This window comes from Haemorhous mexicanus, chromosome 17 (genome assembly GCF_027477595.1).
Source record: "Haemorhous mexicanus isolate bHaeMex1 chromosome 17, bHaeMex1.pri, whole genome shotgun sequence".
Taxonomy (NCBI): Eukaryota; Metazoa; Chordata; class Aves; order Passeriformes; family Fringillidae; genus Haemorhous; species Haemorhous mexicanus.
Genome location: NC_082357.1, coordinates 8,701,906 through 8,725,090, shown reverse-complemented (window position 1 = coordinate 8,725,090; position 23,185 = coordinate 8,701,906). Strand labels below are relative to the sequence as shown.

At 47.4% G+C, this 23,185-nt stretch overlaps 1 protein-coding gene across 1 annotated transcript; it reads left to right on the top strand.

The window, feature by feature from the left end:
• The first annotated feature begins 6,216 nt into the window (after positions 1-6,216).
• Positions 6,217-11,974, top strand: ITPRIPL2 (ITPRIP like 2). Its single transcript, XM_059862060.1, has 2 exons — positions 6,217-6,366; positions 6,607-11,974. The coding sequence occupies exons 1-2, from the start codon at positions 6,217-6,219 to the stop codon at positions 8,326-8,328; spliced, it is 1,872 nt and encodes a 623-aa protein (XP_059718043.1). The 3' UTR covers positions 8,329-11,974.
• Positions 11,975-23,185: the final 11,211 nt, after the last annotated feature.

Below are 23,185 nucleotides of genomic sequence, written 5' to 3'. Positions count from 1 at the left end.
TGCAAGCATATTTTTCTCCATTCAGCTGTAAAGGTCCCATGGGCACTGCTGACCCTCTGGCTAGGGAAGGGGCTGGTTCTGGGCACTGCAACATGAACTCAGTGCTGGTGAGATGTTTGTAAAGCCCCCAGAGAGGCATCCACTCCCTGGCACTGGTAAGACCTCAGCCAGGTCATGGATGTGTCTGTTCACACATGCTGAGATGGGGAAAGTGAACCTTTGCATTCATCATTCTCCTCCCCTGTTTGAAGGTACCACTTCAGGGATAGCAAAGGGAACAGAAGACAGAATGTGTTCTGGAAGTAAAGAAATAACATTCAAACATGAACCAGCTTGTTGTAAAGCAGTTTGTTCTTGACCTCAGTCTCCCTTAGCAGAGCCTGAGCCATTCCTGTTGTTCCAGTGGGTTTGCTTTGCATTTGTATCTATGTGAGAAACTTGTATTTTACAGTCCCAGGGAGTAAATATGATGCCTTCTGTATCATAAATTTTAAAAAAGAGATTTAAATTGAATTAGGTAGAACATGAAAGATGCTCCCACCTCTGTTCAAGTGGTTGACACTGTAATAATGAAACCTATGACACCATATGTAAAAATGTCATTAAACAAGCTCATCTGAATGGCCTTAAAGATAGGAATATGCTGCCCTTGCTGCCTTGCAAATGAAGTAATTGTGTGGCTTTGCATTGATCTGTGCAAAGTTTAACCTTAGTTAAAGGGACACAGCCTGAGAAATCACTGTGGAGAGATGCTGGGAAGAGATCAAATTTAGCCCTGAGATTTCAGGTTCCGTCACTGTACTGCTCATCCCCTCACAGGGCAGCCAAGCAGTTAGAGTTTACTTTGAACCAGGAAGATTACATGCCTGAGGCTGATTTTTAGCCATGATTTCACCAACTCCATGTGCAGACATCTCCTAGACCAGGCACTGTGCTGCAAGGTTTTCATTTCAATCAATGCTGAGCAGTGCTGGCAGCATCCCCTCAGCATCTTTCCACCCAAATCAGGTGGGCCAGAGCAGTGCACAGGACTCTGCCCTCTGTGGGCTGGTGTCCCTGGGGTGGTGTTTCCTGATGGGAATAATCCAGCTGGGGATTGCTGCCAGGCTCCAGCAGCAATGGATGGGTTTGGGTGTGGTGTGACACCTCCCTGAGCCCAAGGACCTCTGCTCCCATCCCTCTGGGAACACAGTGAGAAACAGTGCTGGCTCGGGTCCTTTGATAGTCTGGGGTTGCTTTGTCTTCTCTGCAGGTCACTTTCCTTTTAAGCCATTACTTCTCCCCCTCTCTGTCCTTGGCAGGATGAGGTGAGGGTCCAGGACAGGCCTTCCTAGAGCTGCCACTACCCTCCAGCCCTGCAGAACAGGTGCTGTGAGCCAGAGCCTCAGATTTTCCCATCCTAATTGCTGAGTGCTGATAAGCCAGTTTCCCCAGACAGATCCTCCCTCCCACGCTGTATTTTCCCTCCTTTTCCCTGGGTGGGTGATCCAGCTCAGGCTCATCAGGAGAGTGTCAGCTGAGCCAGGATCATCTCATTATTTGGGGCTTTAAGCTGATAACAGAGCTTGTTCCCTGTTGTGTGCTTTGCTTTGATTCTCTGAGCTGCATCTCATCACTTTGTGCCTAAACTTCATCTTTGTAGCTTGCTGCTGCAGGGTATTTGTCAGGCACAAAACCCCTTCTCTAATTTTATGACAAGCTTAGGGGTACATGAACCCAAAGCAGAAAGACCCAGTAATGACAGTCACTGGAGGGGACAGGGGCAGCTGCTGCTCCTTTGCTGCTCTTTGAAAGCCACCAGTGACTGACACAGCCCTGCTGAAACCAGCACAGAGCTGTGGGACAAGCCTGGTGCCTCTTCTCCAGCTGCCTTGCCCTGGTTGCGAAAAACAGAAATGGCACAACCCCAAACTGGTAAATTGAAACTGCTAAGATCCTCATTTAAAATACTCTGCTTTAATCAGTAAATTAGGGCTCAGCTATGTGATCATTATTTATTAGTTAAGCAAGTTATGGTGCAAACACACATTTCAGTTACTTTCCATTAATTAAACTAAACTGTTTCAGTCAGTGATTAAATTCATATTTGAACACACTCAAATGTGTCCAAGTTTAATTAGATTTGTATTAAACTGTTTTTTGTTAATCTATTTCAACACGAGCACATGCAAGGTTTGGCTCTATCTGATTCTTTTTAAACCTGGGGATTCCACAGTGGGGATCTTCAGACCCTCAACATCTGCTGAGCCCTGGGGGTGACAGGGAAAGGGAAGGGCTGAGGAGGTTCCTGCATGGAAGGTGACACACTGGGGCCTTGTCACTGGCACAGCGTGATCCCTTCCTCTGCTGCCCTGGGAGAGTTAGCAGGGCTTGTTGGCTGGAGTGTTTAGATACAGCACTGGAAGCTGTGACTGTTGTCATTCAAACCTAGATTACATCGAAAACTGAACTTAAAGAGCAAGTGCAAGTCTTGACCTGGAGAGTTTTTGTGTCTCCATTTTCAATATAAGAAACATTCCCCATGACTGCTGATAACCCTTCTGTATGATGGTTGTGTACTTGCACTCTCCCTGGAAGAGAGAAAGAAAGCTGAAAGGTGCTTCCTTTTCATGATGCTGTAGTTGGAGTTCCTCACAACATGAGCCACTTGATCTTCATGGAAAACGGGACAGCAGAGTCCCAGAGTCACAGCTGGTCAGACAGACCTCAGTGTGCCAATGACACTGATGCAGAGGGGCTGGGGGTTTCATTCCTGGCTCAGTCCTTAGCTGGGAACACATAGGCATGTCTTCCTGAATGCCAGGTAATGGGTAAGTATAAATGCCCTGCTCAAACAAATTTCTATGCAAAAAAGTAATCCCTGAGGGTTTTCAAATGATATGGGATAAGCTGGAAATGTACTGATCACCAGCACAGAAGCCAGGATATTGCTGTTTGTGATAAGGACAAGCTTGGACAAGAGATTGTTGTATGAAGTACTCAGGAAGCCATCCTTCTACAGAAAGGAAATCCTGTATTGGGCTGTGTGTGGTTTACAGCAACCCAGTCTGCTTGCAGACTCTCAGATTAAGAAGTGCTACACCCTGCTGATAGTGAGAAAGAGACTGGCAGAGGTGGCAAGCACATCCAACTTGGTAAGCAAAATATTTTAAGAGAGAATGTGCAGTTACACCCCTACATCCCAAACTCCTTCATGTCCATGTAGTGCTCTGGAGGTCTGGCTCCCTCAGCTCTTTGTGGTAGCAAGGCACCCTCTCCTGTTTTCCCATCCCCTGCTGCTGTGACCGGCAGAGATCCATTAGTCCACAATAAAAACTGGATTTATGTCTGTCTGATGCTGTTGGTTTGTATTGTAGTTAAAAGTATCCCATAAAATCTGGGAGTTAGAGGAATGGCAGGCAAAGGATATTTATTTTGATCATGGCATCTCCTTGGCTGGACCATCCAGTGGGCTGTGGGAGATATGTGCTGGTAGCTTTGCTTTCAGAGGAAACAATTAGAAGAGTAATTACTGGGATATGAAGCCAAGTGACCAACCATTCAGACTTGTATTTTTTTGCAATCAGTCATTGTACTTTCCTGATACAGACTGTTTAACAGTGCATTATGAGAAGATGGAGGTATAACCCACTTGCTGTAGAAAAGCAGCTGCACAGCACTGCTGCAGGAAGGGATCCCCAGAGACTTCCTCCTGCACCTGCATAGACTGTGCAGTTCTGGTTCAGCAGGGCAGACACCAACCTGGGATAGCTGGGAGGAAACCTCAGACTTGTGTCTCAGGTAGATCATAAAAGCATCAGTCAAATATCATCACCTGTTGGTGCCTTCTGTCCTTCTACTTCCTTCTATCTCCTCAGGTGCTGTGCTCTGCCTGACAGTGGCTGGTGTACTGGGCATGAACAGATCAGTCACACTGATGTATGAAATACTGCCAGCTGTGGAGAAACTTTAATGGATGCTCTGACCCACTGCATTCTTTTACCTCTTCAAATCTCCCCCAGAACTATCATGAGCTATTTTTAGCTCAACTTGTCTAGGAATAACATTATTCCTTATTTAGTGAGCAGGATATCCTGTATATGGGACATTCTGGAATGAGTGTTTAGATAACAGATTTAAACAATGGGTGATTTGAACAATGGTAGTAAAAATTGATGTTATGAATTCTCTCTGGTCACAATTTTGAGGTCATGTTTATTAGTGTACAACCTATTATTTTTCTTGAGTACACAATTGCTATTAAAAACTTCATAAAGCTGAGCACCTCTGGGACATCTCCCACCTCTGACGTACTCAGCATTTTTCCCAGAGACTCACCCTGTGCTCAGGGAGTCATGAAGCAGCCAAGGTCCTAGAAAACGGGCCACTGGCCATCTCTCATCAGCCCAAGGCTCTGCAGATTTCATCTTGCCTCTGGCTGAGAAGGAGAGAAAGGAGTAATTTAATTTAAACAGCATTGGTAAAAATCATTGCTGTGGATTCATTCTGGTTCTGATGTTAAGGTCATACAACTAGCATTCAGCCAGTTACTCTGCAGCCTGAGAGACTCTGCCCCAGCACCACCTGGGCATGTAGAAGCAGGTGCTGAGCCTGTTTGCACTGCCAGGCCTGGTGTGGCTGGTCACAGCTCTTGGCCAGCTGGCCCTGGGGCTGTGCCACTGGCTGTGGTGACATCTGCATTTCCCCCAGCCATGGGGCACACGGCTGCCTGGGAAGCTGCAGCACTGTCCTGTGCAGAAGTCCCAGAGGGATAATTGCTGTGCTGGTGAGCTCCAGGATCCCTGTGGGCAGCAGGCATGAAGGGCTGTGCCAGCTCCTGCAGATGCAGCTGTCTGTCTCCTGAGCATGGCTGTGCAGCTAATCAAATCAACCCTGCATGAAAAGAGAATGCTGCCTGTCTTCAAAAAATCACTGTGCCTGGAGCAAGGCCCAAAGGCACGTGAAACATGTTGGGCTTGAGGGTGAAAAAAAACTCCCACAGGCTAGTAAAAATTGAATGTATGAGCCAAGGGTTCACAGAGTTCAACAATATTTTCCAATAAAACGTCTTGAAGGATCGGTTTAATACCAGGGCAGCTGTGTTATTTAAACAGTTTGGAGTTTTGGGGGTGCAGGACAAAGTAAAGTGATGGGTCACAGGCAATAAGCAGAACAATGGATGGTTTTGTCCCCTCATTCAGCCTTGTGAAGAAATATAGGAAAACATGAAACAGGGGGTGGGAAAGATGCTTTTCATTTCCTGGGTTTTCTTTGCAAGATATGGCTATTGTGGGGTGATATTTCTGAGAAGCAAGGCTATGGACTTAGCTGGCTGGAGCTGTCAGAAAACATGCTTTTGGTTTTACGACATGGAATATTTTGCTGGCTGAGATGTTATAAAATTGCTTGTGGTTTCTTGCCCTTACATCTGCTTTATTTTTCATTTTAAAAATCCTCAATCTCTTGATTGTAACTCCAAGAGTCAGAGTTGGAGTGATTAGGACTTCTCTTTGTATCTTCAAGTGTACTCTTAACTCTCACCCTAGGTTGGTTACCTGTGAATTAATTCAGACTGCTTGACCTTGGTTACCTAGTTTGCCTTTGTGTGCAGCATCTTGGCTATGCAACATATGCCACTTCCTGTCAGGTATGGTTTTTATGTACCTAATGTCATATTTTGTTTCATATAAACACAATTACATAACCAAACATTTGTAGGGCATCTCTTGGTTCTCTGACCCATTCCTTGTTACAGCATTTGCAGCTAGCTAGGTTCAGTCTCTTGTGTTCAAGCACTGCTTTTCACCTACATGGAGCCCCCCATGGCACTGTGCAGATGCAGCAGCAGGAACTTTATCACCCAAAATTAAACTAAGCAGAATGCTTACATAGATAGTCCTTAAACTTCAACAAACAGCTTCAAAACTCTGCAAATATTTATTAGGCAAACAGAAGCTGAGGATGATGACCCTGTCCCCATCAATATTTGAGACAGTTTAACATACTCCCAGCAAACTATGTGTTTAAAAATCATCTCAAGTACCTGTGTAGATTTAACCCCCAGGGTTATTTCTTCTCTCTTAATTTGCTAATTTGGGCACAAGGAAAAAATCCCAAGGGTTTTGAATGATTCTATGACGGCAGGCAGCTGTTAGTACAGCAGCAGCCCGTACACACCCTGGTGCACTGGCACTGATGGTTTTGGCACCGAGACCCTCAGGCAGAGCTGGAAACTGGATGGACTCGCCTGCAGCGGGCCAGGCCTGTAAGACTTCTTTGAGGAAAAACGTGCAACGTGGAGCTTGTGACACGACACCGCCGTCCCCTCCTGTGGGGGTACAGAAACTCGCAGCTTCACGCCAAAACACGCTGCAGGACGCTGATGCAGTGAGGGGGGCACGGAACCCGACTCTCGCTCCTCTTTCGGGGCCGGCACGGGCAGGGCTGCGGGGGGCTCTGCCTGCCTGGGCGGGAAGGCGGGAAAGCGGGAGATTGGGAAAGCGGGAGATCGCGAAATCGGGAAAGCGCGACCTCGCGGGCGGCGCCGCTCCCCGCCCCGGGCCGGCCCCCGTCGGACAACGCCCCCGGCCCTCGGGCCGCCGCCCGCGGCATTTCCTCTGAGCTCAGCCGGCGGCTGACGCGGGGCCGCGTCCCTCGGAAGAGGAAGCCGGCAGCGGAGCGGAGCGGCGGCCGGGGCAGGCAGGGCGCGGCGGGCGAGGGGCAGCGGCGCGGCCCGCGCTGGGGGCGGCCGGGGCGGCGGAGGAGGGGGCCGGCGGGGGCGGGCGCTCCCCGCCCGCGGGGCTGGGTGGCGGCGGCGGCTCCCCCCGCGGCCCGAGCCCCCGCCGCGCCCTGCCCGTGTCCCCCCTCCGCGTGCGGGGCTTCTGGCCGCTGCTGACCGCGCTCTGCACCGCGCTCCTCTGCCTCTACCAGGCGCTGCGCGGCAGCGCGGCCGGCGAGGGCGCGGGGGGCCCGGAGGACGCGGCGGCGGAGGCGGCGGGGTCCGGGGTGCCGCTGCTGAAGGGCTCGGCGCTGCTGCTGCTCGGCTGCCTGCTCGCCCGCTGCTACGGCGCGGCGGGCGGCGGCCCCCGGCGCGGCGGGGCGCGGTGCGCGGCGGGGGCGCGGCGAGGAGCGCTGGAGCGGTTCCACGCGCGGCAGCTGCGGGTGTCGCCGCACGTGCTGGGCCACAGCAAGGCGCACGTGGGGCGGGTGGTGGCCGAGCTGGTGCGCGCCGCCAAGGCGCAGGGGCTGCAGCCCGGCCCGCTGGCTCTCAGCCTCCGCGGGGACTTCGTGCGCATCGGCAGCGCCTACGAGCAGCACAAGGTGCGCAGCCCCGACTGCTTCGACATCCTGGTGCCCCTGCGGCTGCCGCCGCACCTGGAGCCCCAGCCGCGCTGCGCTGACGGGCTGGGGCCGTGCGGCGCCTTCGTCTGCGGCCTGCGGGCGAGGGACGGCTGGACACGACGCTGCCGGCCCTTTGCCGAGGGCTTCTGCGTGGAGCTGCAGGGCCGCAGCCACCTCTCCTCGGGGCTGGTGCTGCGCTGGTTCCAGGGCCATCTGCAGCGGTGCCTGGGAGCCGTGCGCTATCGGCTGCAGGAGCGGTGCCGCATCAGCCTCTCGGCGTGCCCCGGGCAGCCGCCCACGCTGCATATCCTGCCCTGCTCCGACTACGTGTGCTGCCACATCTCCATGGCCGTGCGCCTCATCCCGGCCATCCCTCTCGGCGACGCGCTCTACCTCACAGCCCTGCCGCCCGAGGCCTCCCACGGCTCGCCGGCCCCCGAGGCGCTCTGGGGCCTCAACGCCTCGCGGCAGGAGCAGCGGCTGCTGGGCTGGCTGAAGGAGCAGGCCCCGGCTGCCTCCTGCCACCTCAAGTGCCTGCAGATCCTCAAGGGCCTGCGGGACCTCCGCGGGCACGGCCTGGAGGAGCCCTTCTGCTCCCAGTGGGGCCGAGTGCTCTCCTCCTACGTACTGAAAACGGCTCTTTTCTCCCTGCTGCTGCAGGGGCCCTTGGAGGCCTGGGATGAGCAGTTCCTGGTGGAGCGGCTGGAGGACCTGGTGCTGTACCTCAGGGACTGCCTGCGCAAGCAGGTGCTGATGGATTTCTTCCTGGGCAACACCAGCATCCCCGAGGCCGTGGCGCTGCCCCGGTTCCTCAAGGAAGCGGCCCCGGTGAACTTGCTGTCTGCCTTTGACGGGCCCACGCTGGACCTCGTGGCCTTCCAGCTGATCAGCACGTGGGTGCAGGCCCCGCACATCATCAGGATGTACAGCAGCCCCCGGTACTGGCGCCCGGTGCCCGCCCTGTGCCGCCACAGCGCTGAGGCCAAGCGGGAGCTGCCAGGAGAGTGAGCCGGTGCTGGGAGAGCTGCTGCACCCCGGGGCTCTCCATCGCACACTCCCGGCTCGCTGGTGCTTCAGGAGCCTGCATCTGCCTGGGGATGGTGGGACCGGTGAAATGTGGTTCTGTGGTTCTGTTCCTGACCTGAGGAGAGCGGGCCAAGACTTACTGAAATTGTGATTCTCATTCTCATTGGTTGTACGTGGGGAAATTCTGACATTTCTGGGGAAACACCTTAGTCCTCAAGTGTTGCCTTCGGTGGACAGTTTGCAAACTAAAAGGCTCAAACTGACATTTTTAGAAATCCATGTTAATTTCTTGTCTTAGTGGCAAAATAGAGCTTTTTCTGTGATTTTTTATGATGCAAAATCCATGTGGGATTTAAAAACTTCCAAGTGCAAACAGCACCTCCCTCATCCATCAATGTACCAAGATGTTCCTAAAATGTGATAAGCACTAGAGCATGGGTGTGGATCACAGTTTGAAATGCTCAATGCCGTGCTTTAAATTTCCTGGGTAATCGAGCACATTGTGCTAAATAGAAATGTAACACATGCTAATGTAAACTTGAGGGAAGAAGTGAAACTGCTCTGGTAACAGGATGAAGACTCTAGTTTTACATTTGTGTTCAAGTGAAGGTTATACTGAAGGATTGAAGTGCAGATAGAAGGAAACAAATAGCACTTTATTTTCACAAAGGCTTTATTTTTAGGATAATTGGCTGCACTAAATATTGCTATTGAGGAGGCATTATAGTGTTTTGTTAAAGGAGTGGTTGTTGAATTATCCCAAGGAAAATCTTTTTAAAGAAATACTCCGAGGTTCATTTGTTTGTGGATTCTAGTTGAGTTTTATTATTTGTTTATGTATTCAAGTATTATTTCCTTAAAATATGCTTTACCTCAAGGACCAATAACAAAATAAGAAATTCTCTATTATATTTTGGAACAAACCTTAAACCAATCCAAATCTCAGTGCCGTAAGTTGACTGTGGCACCCTCCTGCTCCCTGGTAGGAGTTTGGTGGGATTTTTGGATAACTGCCTAACCAGTTGTCTTGATTGTGTCAGTGTTTGAACCAAATAACCTTGATGGGATTTTCTAGTGCTGTACAATAGCAAATTGTTATTTTGTTATGGGGAGTAAAATATTTCAGGGTACTTCAGAATTATTTAGCACTGATTCGTGGTACAGTAGCAGTCTTGGGCTACAGATGCTGGTGCCCTCTGAGTATAAATATCAAGCAGATTATTGCCACTTTTTGTCTGGTTATGTCCCACTTGCTGGAATAACCTGGTGAGTTGTGATGCAGCCAGGTTTACAAGTGTCCTTAGCTACTCCTGCAGGAGTGCCAGGGCATCAGAAAATTCAGAAATTCAAATCCTTGCTTTTTTTTGGTCACCTGCTCAAACATTTGATGTATTAAGTCCCAAAATGTGTTGCTAAATTGCTGGTGCTCAGGAAGCTATGCATGTGCCTTACTACCTGCAGTGCTGTGTCCTGAGAGAGCACTCCCAAATTGTGAAGGACCAAGTGTAACTTCTGGGAAGCTTTAGGATAGCCTGAAGTAACTAACCTGCTCTTCCACTCCCTGATGGATTGGTGTGCCTTACTCACAGTTCTGTGCATCAGAACATGGAACAACCATTGTCAAAATGTATGAAACTTTATACAAATCTATTTTTCTAAATGGAAACACTCCCTAGGCAGATGTTTGCCTATTTCTGTCTATTTCTTTAACTGCTCTTGCAGTCATATTTTCAGGTAATTATGGCATAGGTCACACCCACAAGCTGGGTTATTTTTGTATTCAAAGCCCTGTGCTTCTTTCTACAAATACAAATAGTGTATTTATAGGTAGTATTGATCAAATGTTCTTTGCACATGGTATTTAAGACTAAGTCAGCTACATTCTGGGTTGTTGGTTGTTTTTTTTTTTTTTTTTTAGCAGACCATGATATGTACTATTTTTGCAGGCTTGTGTTTCTTGGTATTTAAAATAAGATGCAGTTCTGCAATCAAAGCCATTGAATCTTTTGCCCAAAGAAGAACTAGATGGCCAGCCCAGGGTATTGTGGCTGCCTGAACTCTTGACATGAAAATCCTTGAGTTGTTAGTTCTGGCATCATGATCACTTCAGTCAGCTGTCTATTTCTGTCACTGCATCCCTGTCTCTGAAAAGGGATCTTTTTTCCTGACAGGGGTGTGCATTTGTTTAGTATTGCCACAATACATGGAAATCTCTAATGGACTTGCTAAGTACTTCCTCACTAAAATGTAGTAAGGTCAGGAGAAGAGAGTTGTATTGGAAAATACATGACAAGAAGAGATGGTGGAGAGTGTAAATAGTTTAGAAAATGAAAGTTGGGCTGAGGGGAGAGTGACAGTGATGGTAAACTCTCAGAGAAGATGCACTGCAAACAAGCCAAAGGACGTGGGGTAAAATTGGAGAACTATTGAAAGCAAGTGGATTTGCAGTGTAGGGTAAAGAGATTTAAGTGGGTTTTGTTTTGACAATCTCTCGAAAGCAGCTGAGTCCATCAGGGTAAAAATTGAGGCAAACCCTCAGTTCATTAGCTGTGCAAGTAGATCTTCAGTGTGAGTTTTTGCTCAGCAAGGCATGCTTTGAGTTCATGGTGGAGAAAATGCATGTGTTTGCTTTCACCTTTAGCTTGGGTGAGCCTTCTTGAAGTGAGGGGGCATCCTGCCATGAGGCAATGTGTGTGCACTTGGTGGCTCAGGTGTACAAGTGAGATATTAAATGTATTCCCCTTATCTGCTCTAAAGCATGCATTCATGAGTAGGATTGATGAAAGGAGCTGACAGAAGTTGTGTTTCTGTTACAGCATTCATCTTATTCCACAGAAACATGACAGCACTGGTGCCTGCTGTGTGCTGGAGCTGTTTCAGGGCCTTATCTCCAGGGATGTGTACAGAGAGCTTGACCCATATGAGTAATCCTGTGGCCCTTTTGCCTTCCTCCTCTCCCAGCCCATGGATACACAGCAAGGTTGTGCTTACCTGTTTGCTAAGGCTGTAGCTGTTAAAATGTGCCATGGATTCAGTAGGGTTGCCCGTGTGTGTGTAAACAGAAACACAAACACAGAAAAAAGAGCATGTTATTAGCCCTAGCAGAGGCTCTTGGTTCTCTTACCTGCAACCTAATTTTGCAAAGACTGTGCAAATGAAGTTGTTTTTTTGAACGTTGATTGGGAAGAGGAGTCACACCTGCAAGAGAGTAAGTTAATTTACAGTACCAAAATTCATACATGTAATTTCATTTTTTGTTGAAAAATGCTCTCTGTTTCTCAAAGGCATTATATTTTATCTGACCAAATATCTTGCAAACATTCCTCTTTTGATTTTGAATCTCTGTAGAGTAACGTAAATTTTAAGTACTTTTCTTAATGGACATTCCTGGTACAACTATTTTTTGCTGGTTAATCATAAGACCAAAGAGGAAACTGAAGTGTTCAGCTGCTATTGTTTTGGTTTTTTAAGTGTTTATAGGCTCAAAGTGTCAGCCCATTTTAATGAAACGTTTATAAATTCATTTCCTATTTAATTCCAAAGTACATTTGCACTTTTATTGTTCCATAAAAAGTTGGTGGTTTTGTTTGAATATTTCACTGTCATAATAAACAACTGTGTTAAAGCATCTGTGCCTCAAGATTTAAAATCCTTGTTGCCTTTTTTTCACTAACAGGTACCTGCAGCCACAGAACTGTAATTGGCAGGTTTATGTGCCCTTTAGGAGGAGACCACTGAAATGGCCAAATGATGGAAAAGCAGGAAGTCCACACCTTGGGGGTTGTGCAGAGGGATGTGGAGGAGAGCCAGAAGGGAGAGTGGAGCACGGCTGGCACCGTCTGTGGTGGTGCTGACTTCTGAAATGGAGCACCTTGGGTTTGTGGTTGGCTTGCTCAGAGTTGTTTCCTTGGCTCCAGTGTTGGGTTGCTGCAGATCTGCTCTTTCTGGTGCTTCATTTCACAGTGCTGTGTGATCCTTCAGCATGTCCAGACACGTCTCCGTGCCAAACCGTGTAGGTCAGGCTTTTATTAAATGTGGGAAAAGTCCTGCTGAAGGCAGCGGGAGCTTTGTGGATGGGCCAGCAAATTGCCTTTTTTAGTCTTTGGTAAGATGCAGACCTATACACATAGCTTTGCTGGTGTTCCCTATTAATGAAATAACAGCAAGATCCTGAGCTTTTAAATCATTGAATCAGAGCCAGGCTGGAAGTGGCTTTCTCCAGGTCTTTGTGTGCCCGCCTTTACCTTGCAGGAGCTGCTTCTGTGAGAGGGGCAGCAGTTGCTGGCACAGTGTAGCTAACGGGCTTCTTGCTGGCAATGTCTGGAAAAATGTCAACATTTAGTGCCAACGCTCAGCCACCCAAGCTGGCATGGTGAAAATGTATTTAGAGCTTCACCTCTAATAACATTATCTCTTGTTAATGGCTTCCTTAAAAGCAATAGCCCTCCTCTGGTCTCCATTCAGTCCTTGCTCTGAAGTTATTCTCTGTTTGAAGCCTGAGTTTCTATTCAACAGGAAAGAAACGCAGTACTTTCCTTTTGTGATAAATCTGTTAACAAAAAATTAACTGGCCTAAGGACTTGAATGCTTGGTGTTTAAAGAAAAGCCAGTTTGCATCCAACGCATTGGATAAATTGTTTAAAATCTTTCCATCCTTGTGCAAATACCTCCTTGTAATGCAGCCAAGGCCAGCAGTGAATTGCTGATTAAATACTGCTAATGCAAGTTAAAGCTGTCTGGAAGGGAAGGGAGTCTTATTTGTGCATCCCATTTTCATATGGCTCCAAAAGATTTCAGACACGAGAGATTTCCAGGCTGGTTTATTTCTTGTGTCACCTCTTTAAATGTATGCCTGGTGAGTCTTCCTGAGGTAAGTGACATTATTTAAGTGGCTGGCAAGAAGAGCAGCCAGTCCCACTTTTCTTGGGCTGACAGCACTGGGAAGCTGGGGGTTGACAGAGGAATAAGGACTGGCACCCCTTAAAGCACAAGGATTCTCCTTCAGTGCTTGCTGATGCTTTGGAGCACGCTGCTGTGCTTGCTGGAGAGGCTGGAGTAGCTCCAGCCCTAAAATAAGCAGGATATGGAGGGCTGACCATGGATAGATCTGTCTGGGTTTCTCAAACAAAACAGGTGGCTAATTAAGAGACTACCTCTGCTCTTGTGCATGTACCTTCAGTGTCCTCTTTTAAATAAGTAACCAAGAATTGGCGTATTTGCCACTGCTTTGTAAGAGATCAGCAGCAGAGCTCTACAGGTAATGTGTGTTCTGTGCCTGTAAACAGCCCGTGGATTTGAGTAACGATTTATATGCAAAACGCTTAAAGGTTGTTAGCAACGTGTGCATCAAATGTCACCGTGTACCAGGCTCTGGTTAAGCCTTGGTTTTTCTCCTTTTAAAGAACAGCAATGGTGATTCAGAGACTTGGAAGAATTCAGTGTATTCCAATGACAAGTTACTGTTCTTGAGACCTCTGGGAGTTCCTCCCCTCTCCCCTACCCCACCCAAAAAAATCTCAAATCAAATCAAACCAACAAAAAAACGAAACACAAACATCCCTACCCACCCTGCCCCCCCCCCAAAAAAAAAAAAAAAAAAAAAACCAAAAAAACCCAAACCACCAAACCTCTGAAAAACTGGGACCAGAGCTGCATAGAGAATACTCATCTCTATTGAGATGAGTTGTTGGCTGGATGTGACAAGGGTTTGTTAGTGATTTCATGATACTTGTGATTGTCTATTGGCTTTTATCCCTGCCACAGGGTCCCCATGATAATCTGGGTGGGAGGGAGGGAAAAAGGGGATGCAAGGAAACGAGCAGACAGGCTTGATGGAGATAGTGCTGGAAAGATTACCAGCTATCAAATGAAAGTTACCAAAAATTACCAAAAATTTATGACTGGTTCCTAGGGGTGAAAGGGAAAGAGCTGCTTTGAGATGTCTCACTGCACTGACTGAAAACAAATAGCTGTAGAAACAGGAAGAACAGCAGCAAAGTCCAACCAATAGCCCACTTCTCCCCAGCAATTTCAGTCCACTCCTTTTAGTTTCAAGTAGGGGAGAAGAGAAACTTGGAGCTGAATTCACTGGCAAATCCATGTGTGTACTGCTTCAGGGGAGAGCAACAGGGAGGGCAACTCTTGGCTCTCTCTTTCAGGGTTTAATCCTGTGCAAAATTAAAATGCTGAAATACAAAACTCCCATCGGGGGAGGGAGTGTTTGGGTGCAGTTTGCCAGTCTGTCTCCTGTGCTCCACCAGATGACAATCAGGGATGACTGGTTTCGAAGGCAAGTTAAAATTCAGTCTGATTTACACAGGCTGGAAGCTGCTCTTGAGTTTCCCAGCTCCTCCTGCCATGGCACAGGGAGCTGCTCCTCTGCCTGTGCGAGGGAAATGCCGGAGCAGCCGCTGCAGAGGAAATGAGTCATTCCTCTATTTCTGTTGCAAAAGACTTCTCTGTGCTGTGCAATGCATTTAGGAATATATTCCTACTGCTTCTTGGAAGTTGTCCTAGGACCACGTTTAGGCATAAAAGCATCAGCAAATGAACAGGCACATTACAGACTTTTCCTTCATTTAAATTGGCTGCGCAGGCTTGGCTTCTACAGGAGGGATTTTCAGGAACCCTGAATTTTGTGCAGTTCTTACCTCTGGGTCTGTTTGCTGCCTGAGAAGTGATTGTATGGAGGTATGAGTGTGTCTTCTGAGCATCTCTTTCTGTCATGTCCCGTGTGAAGCTTGTTGAAGCGTGTTTCAAAAAAGAGAAACTTGCTATTCATAGGGATTGTGAATCATGGGCACTTCTCCAAAAAATATTTCTGCACAAAGCCTGTATGTTTTTCCCAGGAGCCACTTGAGCTCAGCAGTCATTCAGGCCCGACCAAAAAATAATGACATCTCCTGAATAGTAAAGAAAAGGGGCAGTGGGGAGGAGAGCAGCAGCAGTAGGCTCTGAGAAAGCACCAGGCCCATTTCTTGCCTTTTATTTCAGTGTGGTGTTTTGCAGGGCGCTGTGAACAGACACTGAACTGCCTTTGGCACAGGGTGGATGGGGCAGTGCTTGAGAAACATCAGGCCTCTCTGTGTCCTCACTGCTGCACTGACAGATGGATGATTAAGTAAAGTGAACTGGCACTCAGTTGTAGCTTGTGCTGTGGGAACCCTGAAGATCTTGGTAAGAATTTGGCAAATTGTCCATTTTCAAATCTCTCAGGAGTCTGACTTGTTCAGGAATGAAGGAAGTCTTGGCTGAAGCTTTGTGTGTGCCTAAGGATGAGTTTGTCTGATGGTCTGTTTATCTCCTGGCTCTCTGAGTGCTGTCTGCCTTGAAATGCAGACTCTCCACGATGTGCTGCACCTGGCTGGGGGCACCAGTTCCAGCAGAGCAGCAGCAATGCAACTTTTCTGTGACATTTACCCCTTGCATTTTACAGGTGCTTCTTAAAATCTTCCCACTTTCAGCTACCTGCCATGACTTTCAGACATGGTGAGTGCTTGAGGAAGGGACAGAAGACTGGGAGCAAAACACACTGACTTCTGTGGTTTGTTCCTTGAAAATGCAACTAGTGCTCCAGGAAACCATATCAATCTTGTGTGCAGAGCTTGTGTGCACAGCAGCGTTTTAAATTTGCCTCTTGAAATCATTTTCATTACCCAAAGGGTGTATGGGGGCACATAATGAGCTTTTAACTCTCAATTCCTCAAGGAAGAATTGTTAGGGCCTTCCAAAACGATCCCTGTGTTAAGTGGCAATTAAGAACTAATTATAACGAGATGCTGTTGGATGAGATTAGTATCTGACTTAGAAGGGCAACAGAGACATCAGTAGATAAGCGAGAGGGGAGATGGTGGGAGGAAGGGGTCAGTGGGGAAGGCAGCAGGTGCCCTGCAAGGAGGGACAGGAGATCACCCTGGGGAACATGGTCACTGCCTGGGTGGCTATCAGAGCAGCCCTCAATGACAGGGTTTCTGAGGGAGAACCATGGGATTTGCATGAACCTCTTCAGCCAAAGCTGTCAGGGCTTGTAACTCTTGTGGAAGATGTGGTGTGAGCCCTGCTTCCTGCCTCTGAAATGCCAGCTGGTGAAAGTGCTGTTCACCTGTCTCTGGCAGCTGGAGGGACTGTGAAAAAGGGTCATTTCAGTGGTGAAATTTATCTCTTTGGCTGATAAAGACCTTCATAATGAGACTTTCACTTCAAAGGGCTCTGGCAGTGCAGCAGTTGGAGTATCTGTTTGCCTGACTGCCACTAGAGTAGCTGTATGTGAAGTGCACAGGTATTTTATTTGTATAAAACTGCTCACTCTCAGAGATCAGCAAACACAGCTACCCCAGAAACTTTCAAGTTGCAGAGCAGAAGTTAATTTTGAGTGAATAAGTTGCTTCTCTGATTGAACACAGGACCCTGCACACACCACAGTATGCTGTCCTGACTGCTCTGGCACATCTTTGTCCCTTGAGAGCGCCTAGGGCTTGTTTTCTGCAGATCCCCCTGGTCCAGGCTCACAGAGGGAGCCGGCTCTTGCAGTGAGGGGAGCAGATGGATGCCTCCTTTCTCTGTCCTGCTCAGTATTTTCATAACCTTTCAATGGCATCCCTGTGGAATGAGGACAAGATGGCAGTCACGTGCTGGCCACAGCCACTCCGGCTCTCCAGTGGGGGAGGAAGCTGGGGTGAGATCAGATTTACTTTTGTCCCTTTTCTGCTTGGAAACTTATTTGTGTTGCTAACGAGGTCCCCAGTCCAATGCTGTAAAAGGGATGCTGCAGGGAGGAGGAGGAGGAGTAAGCTTCCTCCCTTGGGAGAGGGCAAAGCAGTCCTTGACTCATATAAACTGCTTTGCTGGGGCCAGTGGAAAGAGTCTGTCACCCGTCATGGCAGGTGACACAGACTGAGCTGTTGGCACAGTGGATGAGGTGCAGGGAGGGGCTGGACCCACACCAGGACATAGCTCAGAGGCAGGGACATCTTCCCTGACAGCCTTGCTCCATCAGCTGCAAGTCACTGGGCACATTCTGGGGCAGGAATGTAGCACCTGTGTAATGTAAGCAGCACCCCCACGATCAAAAGTGTTCCCATCTGATCTGTAACAGCAGGGTTTTCAGTCAGACACCCAGGGGAACTCCCAGCAGCAAGGAAGAATGTTATCACCTGGATTTTAGCAGACTTTTGCATAGGAGCCTGGTTCAGTCTGCAATGAAAACAGGTTTGCCTTCCAAGCTTGGCTCTGGATGGCAGAGCACGGTGTGTGTCGCTGTGTGGGGAGTGATTCTGGTTTCCATTAATGTCCAAATAAGAGATTCCTTGGGAGAAAGAAATTTTAATTTGGAATGGACTCAGTTCCTTTATATTGATTGCATTAACTGGATTTGCAGCCTCCCTCCTCAGCAGAGCTGTGTCCCACTGAAAATGCTGCAGGGAAAATGCATAGGATGGAGAGGAGGGAAAGAATTCAACAGCAGAAACAGACAGGTGAAACCGGGGTTCTTTCAAGGCAGAAATAGTCAGGAATTCCATTTATTTCTCAGCTACAGCACTGCAGTGCTTTAGAATGCAAATTGCCCCTTTAGCCCACCAAGTTTAGCTCTACTGCACATACAGTATTTTGCACATCTGCTTAATGAGATGTGCAGAATGGGAAAACCAGATGTAATGGTCTCTGCTGCTGTGAGGGGACGAGTAGAAACAGACCCTTTTGTCATAAAAACAGTCATGCCCTTCTGAACCTGTTGAATTCTGAAGCTGTCTTGGGCATATTTTTGCAAATCATGATTTGGTATTTGCAGATGAATGATCCTGAACATGGTCTTGTGGCTGCTCCTTTGCAGCTCAGAAGTGAGCTTTGCTGCTGTTGATATTGTTTTTTCCAAAAAAACTTAAGCAATATCTATTTTTCTGTTTTGTTAATTTGTTTCATAATTTAAAAGCTTTTCTCTTATGAGCTATATTTAAATGGTTTTGGATAACTTTTCCTGTATTTCACAGCTGCATGGCCCAGGGCTCAGTTATAAAGCCTTGCTGATTCAGTTGAAGAAACGTGCTTGACCACATCTGTTTCTGTGTTAATTTACATCTTTAAGCCACTGCTGGAAAAGAAAAACCTGTAAATTCTAATTCCTTCCCTGTCCACTTTCTAGGTTTGATGTAGTTTTTAATGCTCCTATGAATATGAATTGTGACTCGCCAAATTAGTGTGAATTAAATGGGAAGAGTCATAGCACAGTTATTCAAACCACTTCCAGGGGATGAGACTGTTCTTCTAAAATAAGTCATCCACGAGTCTGTAACACAACCAAAGCTCTCAGCATTTATTTTACAACTGTCCCTGGGCCTCAGAGAGATGATGTTGAGACAGACTTTGCCTTATTCTGTAAAATCCACACTCTGGCCTTTTAGAAGATATTATCTTACTTTTTAAGGTGGGCACTGAAAGTATCTTGAGTACCTTTATCTGTGAAGTTGTGTCACCTTGAAGCCTAGGTTCTGTCCCATTTGCTCAGCCTCATCACCAGGATCACACTCAATCCCCCAGGGCTTGGGAAGCCACATCTGCAGCTCCCACCCAGCTCCTCTTGGTAGAAGTGACTCTCATTCCACTGAGTTTGTCTTCCTGAGAAACACAGACACTACTTGGCTTCACACTGATGCTCCTTGTTTCTCAGTCATTAAATTGAAAAAAAAAAAAAAGAAGCAGAAATTCACTTCTAAAATAGAGCTGTCTTCCTTAGGAATTTGCCTCAGTGGGGACTGTGAGATATTCTCTCTGTAATGATTTATATTACAAAAATAGCTCTGCCCTATGTCTGCAAACAGTTAGAAATGTGAGCCTGGAAAAGCAATCTAGCAACTAACTCCTCAGCCCTACAGCTTAAATAAACCAGTCATAAACAAAATGAATTACAAAAGCAACCGAAGAACTGAACTTCCCTATAAATACAATGTTCTCTCCTCGGAAGTCTGAAAATACTCTAGGCTTTTTAGCCTGACCCAAAGCCTGCTGTATCCAGGATTTCCTGGCCTCCAAGCAGGGAGTGAGTTCCCGAGCAGCAGAGTCCCAGCGGCTGTGCCGAGCGGTCACCGGTCCCAGAGCTCCCACCTCCATCGCAAACGAGGTCCCTGAAAGAGCACGACCTCCAGCTGGTATTTATACATCTGACCTAGCGGTGGCCGTGCCCCTTCCACGCGTTCTGCTGCTCACACAAGTGACCCTGTGTGAAGCCACCGAGGGCTCTGCTGCGCCACAGCAGCGCTGGAATGGAGCATGAGCTCACTGGGCGGTGGCAGCTCCCTCCAGGGACAGCTTTCCTCTGAGCAGGAACTTGGATTGGAGTGCTCGCTACAATCACACACGGAGCTTGCTTCCTCGGAGCCCGCATGCCCTTTGGCTGTGGTTTTTATCTCTGTTTACTATTGAAAAAGCTTCAGCAGATTATGCTGTGTCATTCAGTTCCCTGCCAGAGTGTATGTTAGAGAAACTAGAAAGTGTGTGAGTGCAAAAAAAGTAGCTGTAATTTTTTGTGGCACAGGCAAGGTCATTACAAATTATATGAGGCAATGAGGATGTGAGGATCTTAGATCAAATTTAACTGCTTTATCTGGAGACTTAAGAAAAGAGAAAAATGTGCTTTTTACTGATATTGCCAATTAGGGAGCTGCCAGGTGGCCATTTAATAACCCAGATGTGCTACAGGATGCAGCATCAGCAGAGGCTGTTTGTGCAGTGAAGCAGAGGAGAGCTTTCCAGGGCACAGCACCAGGCAGTTCCTCCTGGCTATGGGTGTGACTCGGGTCTGGGAGATGCGACCAGAGAGGGAGCCCAGGGTGGGAAAAGCCAATCCATAAAGGAATGAGAGCTTAGGAAAATTGCAGAGAAGGAGGAGGGAAATGCAATGAAATCTCCAGAGCAGTTGGCCCCTGGCAATGGTGCCCTGACTCCACATCCTGCAGATGCACAGGTGTCTGTGGTGCTGCTGGGCTGATTTAGAGGCAGCTGAGACCAAAGGCTGGGTGAGTCATGGAAATGGGTTGTGGCACCTTCCCCTTTTGTCACTAGCTGTAATCTGTGTCTGTCACACTGATGTCAGCCCAGTTCCTGCTGGAAACTGCATCATCACTGGCACAAGATCAGCTGCTGTGACTCTCTCATGCCTCAAGGGACCAGAGCCTGAGACAGAGGTACTGGAGCTCAGGCTTCTTGCTGATCCCTGAAGTACACCAGGAATGATGTAGGAGAAGGGGGTAACCTTCCACTACAAACTGAGCTGTCTGGGCATGATGCCCAGTGAGAATTTGGGAGAAAGGATTGAAGGGAACAGCACGTGAGCCTGGGAGGCAGCCAGCAGGGTTGAGCTTGCAGCTTTGCCATCAGCAGGAGGCACAGAGCTCAGCTCAGCTCACTTCAGGCACTCCCTGCCCCTGCCACGGAGTCAGTCCTAGAGCTAGAATAAATACTGGTCCCTGTGGCAAAGCCAGAGCTAATCCTTTCTGCTGAAAGACTGGGAGGGGGATTGTAGGAAACAGTCCTGCTCCTGGTTGCCCAGAACTTCTTGAATAAAACCTCCTGGACTTGCCTCTTCAGAGTACAAAAACAAAGCAGAAAAAAGCCTCAAAATCACACAGGGAAAGAAACTGCATCTCCATGAAGCCTGTAAAGAGACAAACGTTGCTAGAGATGGTTCTGAAGAGTTAATTGCAGATACCTTTATTGGAGGGATGCTGCTGTGAGGAAATGAAGTCAATTCTGTAATGACAAGAGAAGCTGGACCTTTATCACCTGCCACCAGCAGTGGGGAAGCACCAGCTACAGTGGCTTGCCATTTATAAAAACATCTGGAGATAAGAAGCTTATTTTTTGGCAGAGTGGTAGCTGGCTATTCCAGCAGGCTCAAGTGGTGGTAATAAGGATTTGGCAAAAGAACAGGAGAGGAAGACACCTCATCTTAACCTTGCATAGCCTCTGTTCTTCTTGCTTGCCCCTTGCAGCAGAAAACACTGTCAACTGCTTTAGTAGGATTCAAATGAAAATGCTCTGAAATAGCCATGAGATTGCCTTCCTTTGCTTTCTTTACTTTTTCAGTGACACTCTTTTCTCTTAACTTTCAGGCACAAAGAGGCTGAAAGTCTTTGGGTAGGTTTGGGCATGGCATGGCATTTTGAACACCAACACCCCTGGTTTGGTTTGTCTGGGAAGCTGCTGAGCTGATTTGCTGTGCTGGAGGTAGATTTTGCTGCTTGCTGGGCTGGTTGTAACGATTCGAGTGCGTGCTTTGGATGGAGCTGATGTTATTCCCAGTGTGTATTAGTAAGAATAGAAATCTGCCATAAAATCATGTTCTGCAAAAGCAGTATTCATTTCCTAGTTTTCTGCTTTAAAAATCCTGCATTTGCAAGCCTGGCCATCTGCATCACAGCCATTGCATGTGGGAAGTATGGAATGTGTCTTATCACACACAGAGCGTGCACAGCAAAGGACATCCAAAGGTTATGTTGTCATCACGTCAAATGGATCTGTTTATTCTGAGTGCAGGAGAAGCAGAGCTTAATCAGAGCATCAGCCATATGCAGATTTGAAATTAGATTTTACAATAACCACCTGTCTACTGTTTTGAATCCTTGTCATATTCCTTGGATTAGAGCTGTGCTTGCTTAGGGAATGTGTGTGTTGGGAGAAAATCATCTAAAAGCCTTCATGCCATGATGTAAAAAGCACTGAAATACATGTATATGTATGAGTGTGCAAGGGGAGCACATGTGTCTCATGGCTTTGTGCTACAAGCTGCTACCAAAGCATGTGAAGGGGAAAAGAGGGCATTCTTTTCATGTAAAAATCAATAGTATTGGCAACTCCCCTTATAAACTTCTGCTCTTCTTTTTTTGGCTTATAATTTTTATATGTGTCAGCCAAAAAAGTCACTGTGAAGTGATGCAGCATTTGATCTTTCTCTTCTGTAAGATTTTTAAGGAATAAGTACAAACATGCACATAATGTTTGTGTAGTGCCTGCCACAGTTTTGTGACTCACAGCATTCTGCCTTTAAGGAGTCAAAAAAAAATCTGTCTGAAAGCTTAAGCCTCTCTCCTCATTATGTTGCAACATGAAAAAAAAAAAGAAAAAAGAAAATCTGTGCATTTGGTTATTGCAAGCTGCATCAAGGCAGTCGTGAAAAGAGCAACAATAGTCAAAGTAAAGGTTGACATTTTAAACACTGGCACTTGGAAAGAAGTGTAATTAAAAAGAATTGCAGAGCAAAAATTGACAAATAACTTGTACCACCACTTAATCATATGCTCAAAACTGCCTGAAACAAGCAAGCACTACAGGCTTTTTTCTTGCTTATCTCCACTGTGATAATTATTCTTCTAGAGCAGTAGCTCTCTCCCTGGGGAAAACAGAGAGTTCATTTTTTTTTGTAATTCAGAGCATTGGCCCTTCCCACGGAAGTCAATGGCAGTTTTTCATTGAATTCAAGGAGAACTCAAAAGGGCCATTAAATGAGATCAGTAATGCAAGAGCTTTCCAAAGACATCCTGGCCCAGATGCTCCCTCCTTACCACAGGGAGCAGCAGTCACCAGTGTTCCTAGGCTGGCCAATATCTGAAGCTGTAGTGTCCCCTTCTCCAGAGCAGGAGATGTTTTCGCCACAGTGCACTGAAATGTGGTGACTTAGAACTGTTTTGAGTCAGGGAGGTGCCCTGGCTGCCCAGCTGGGCTGAGGTGGAAGCTGCTGTTTCTCTGCCTCTGTCCAGGGTTTAGTGTGAATCAATGTACCAGAAAGGTGCCAGAAGTGTAGCCTGAGCTTCCTCCAAAGCCGAGGGCAGAAGCCCTTGTTTACACCAGG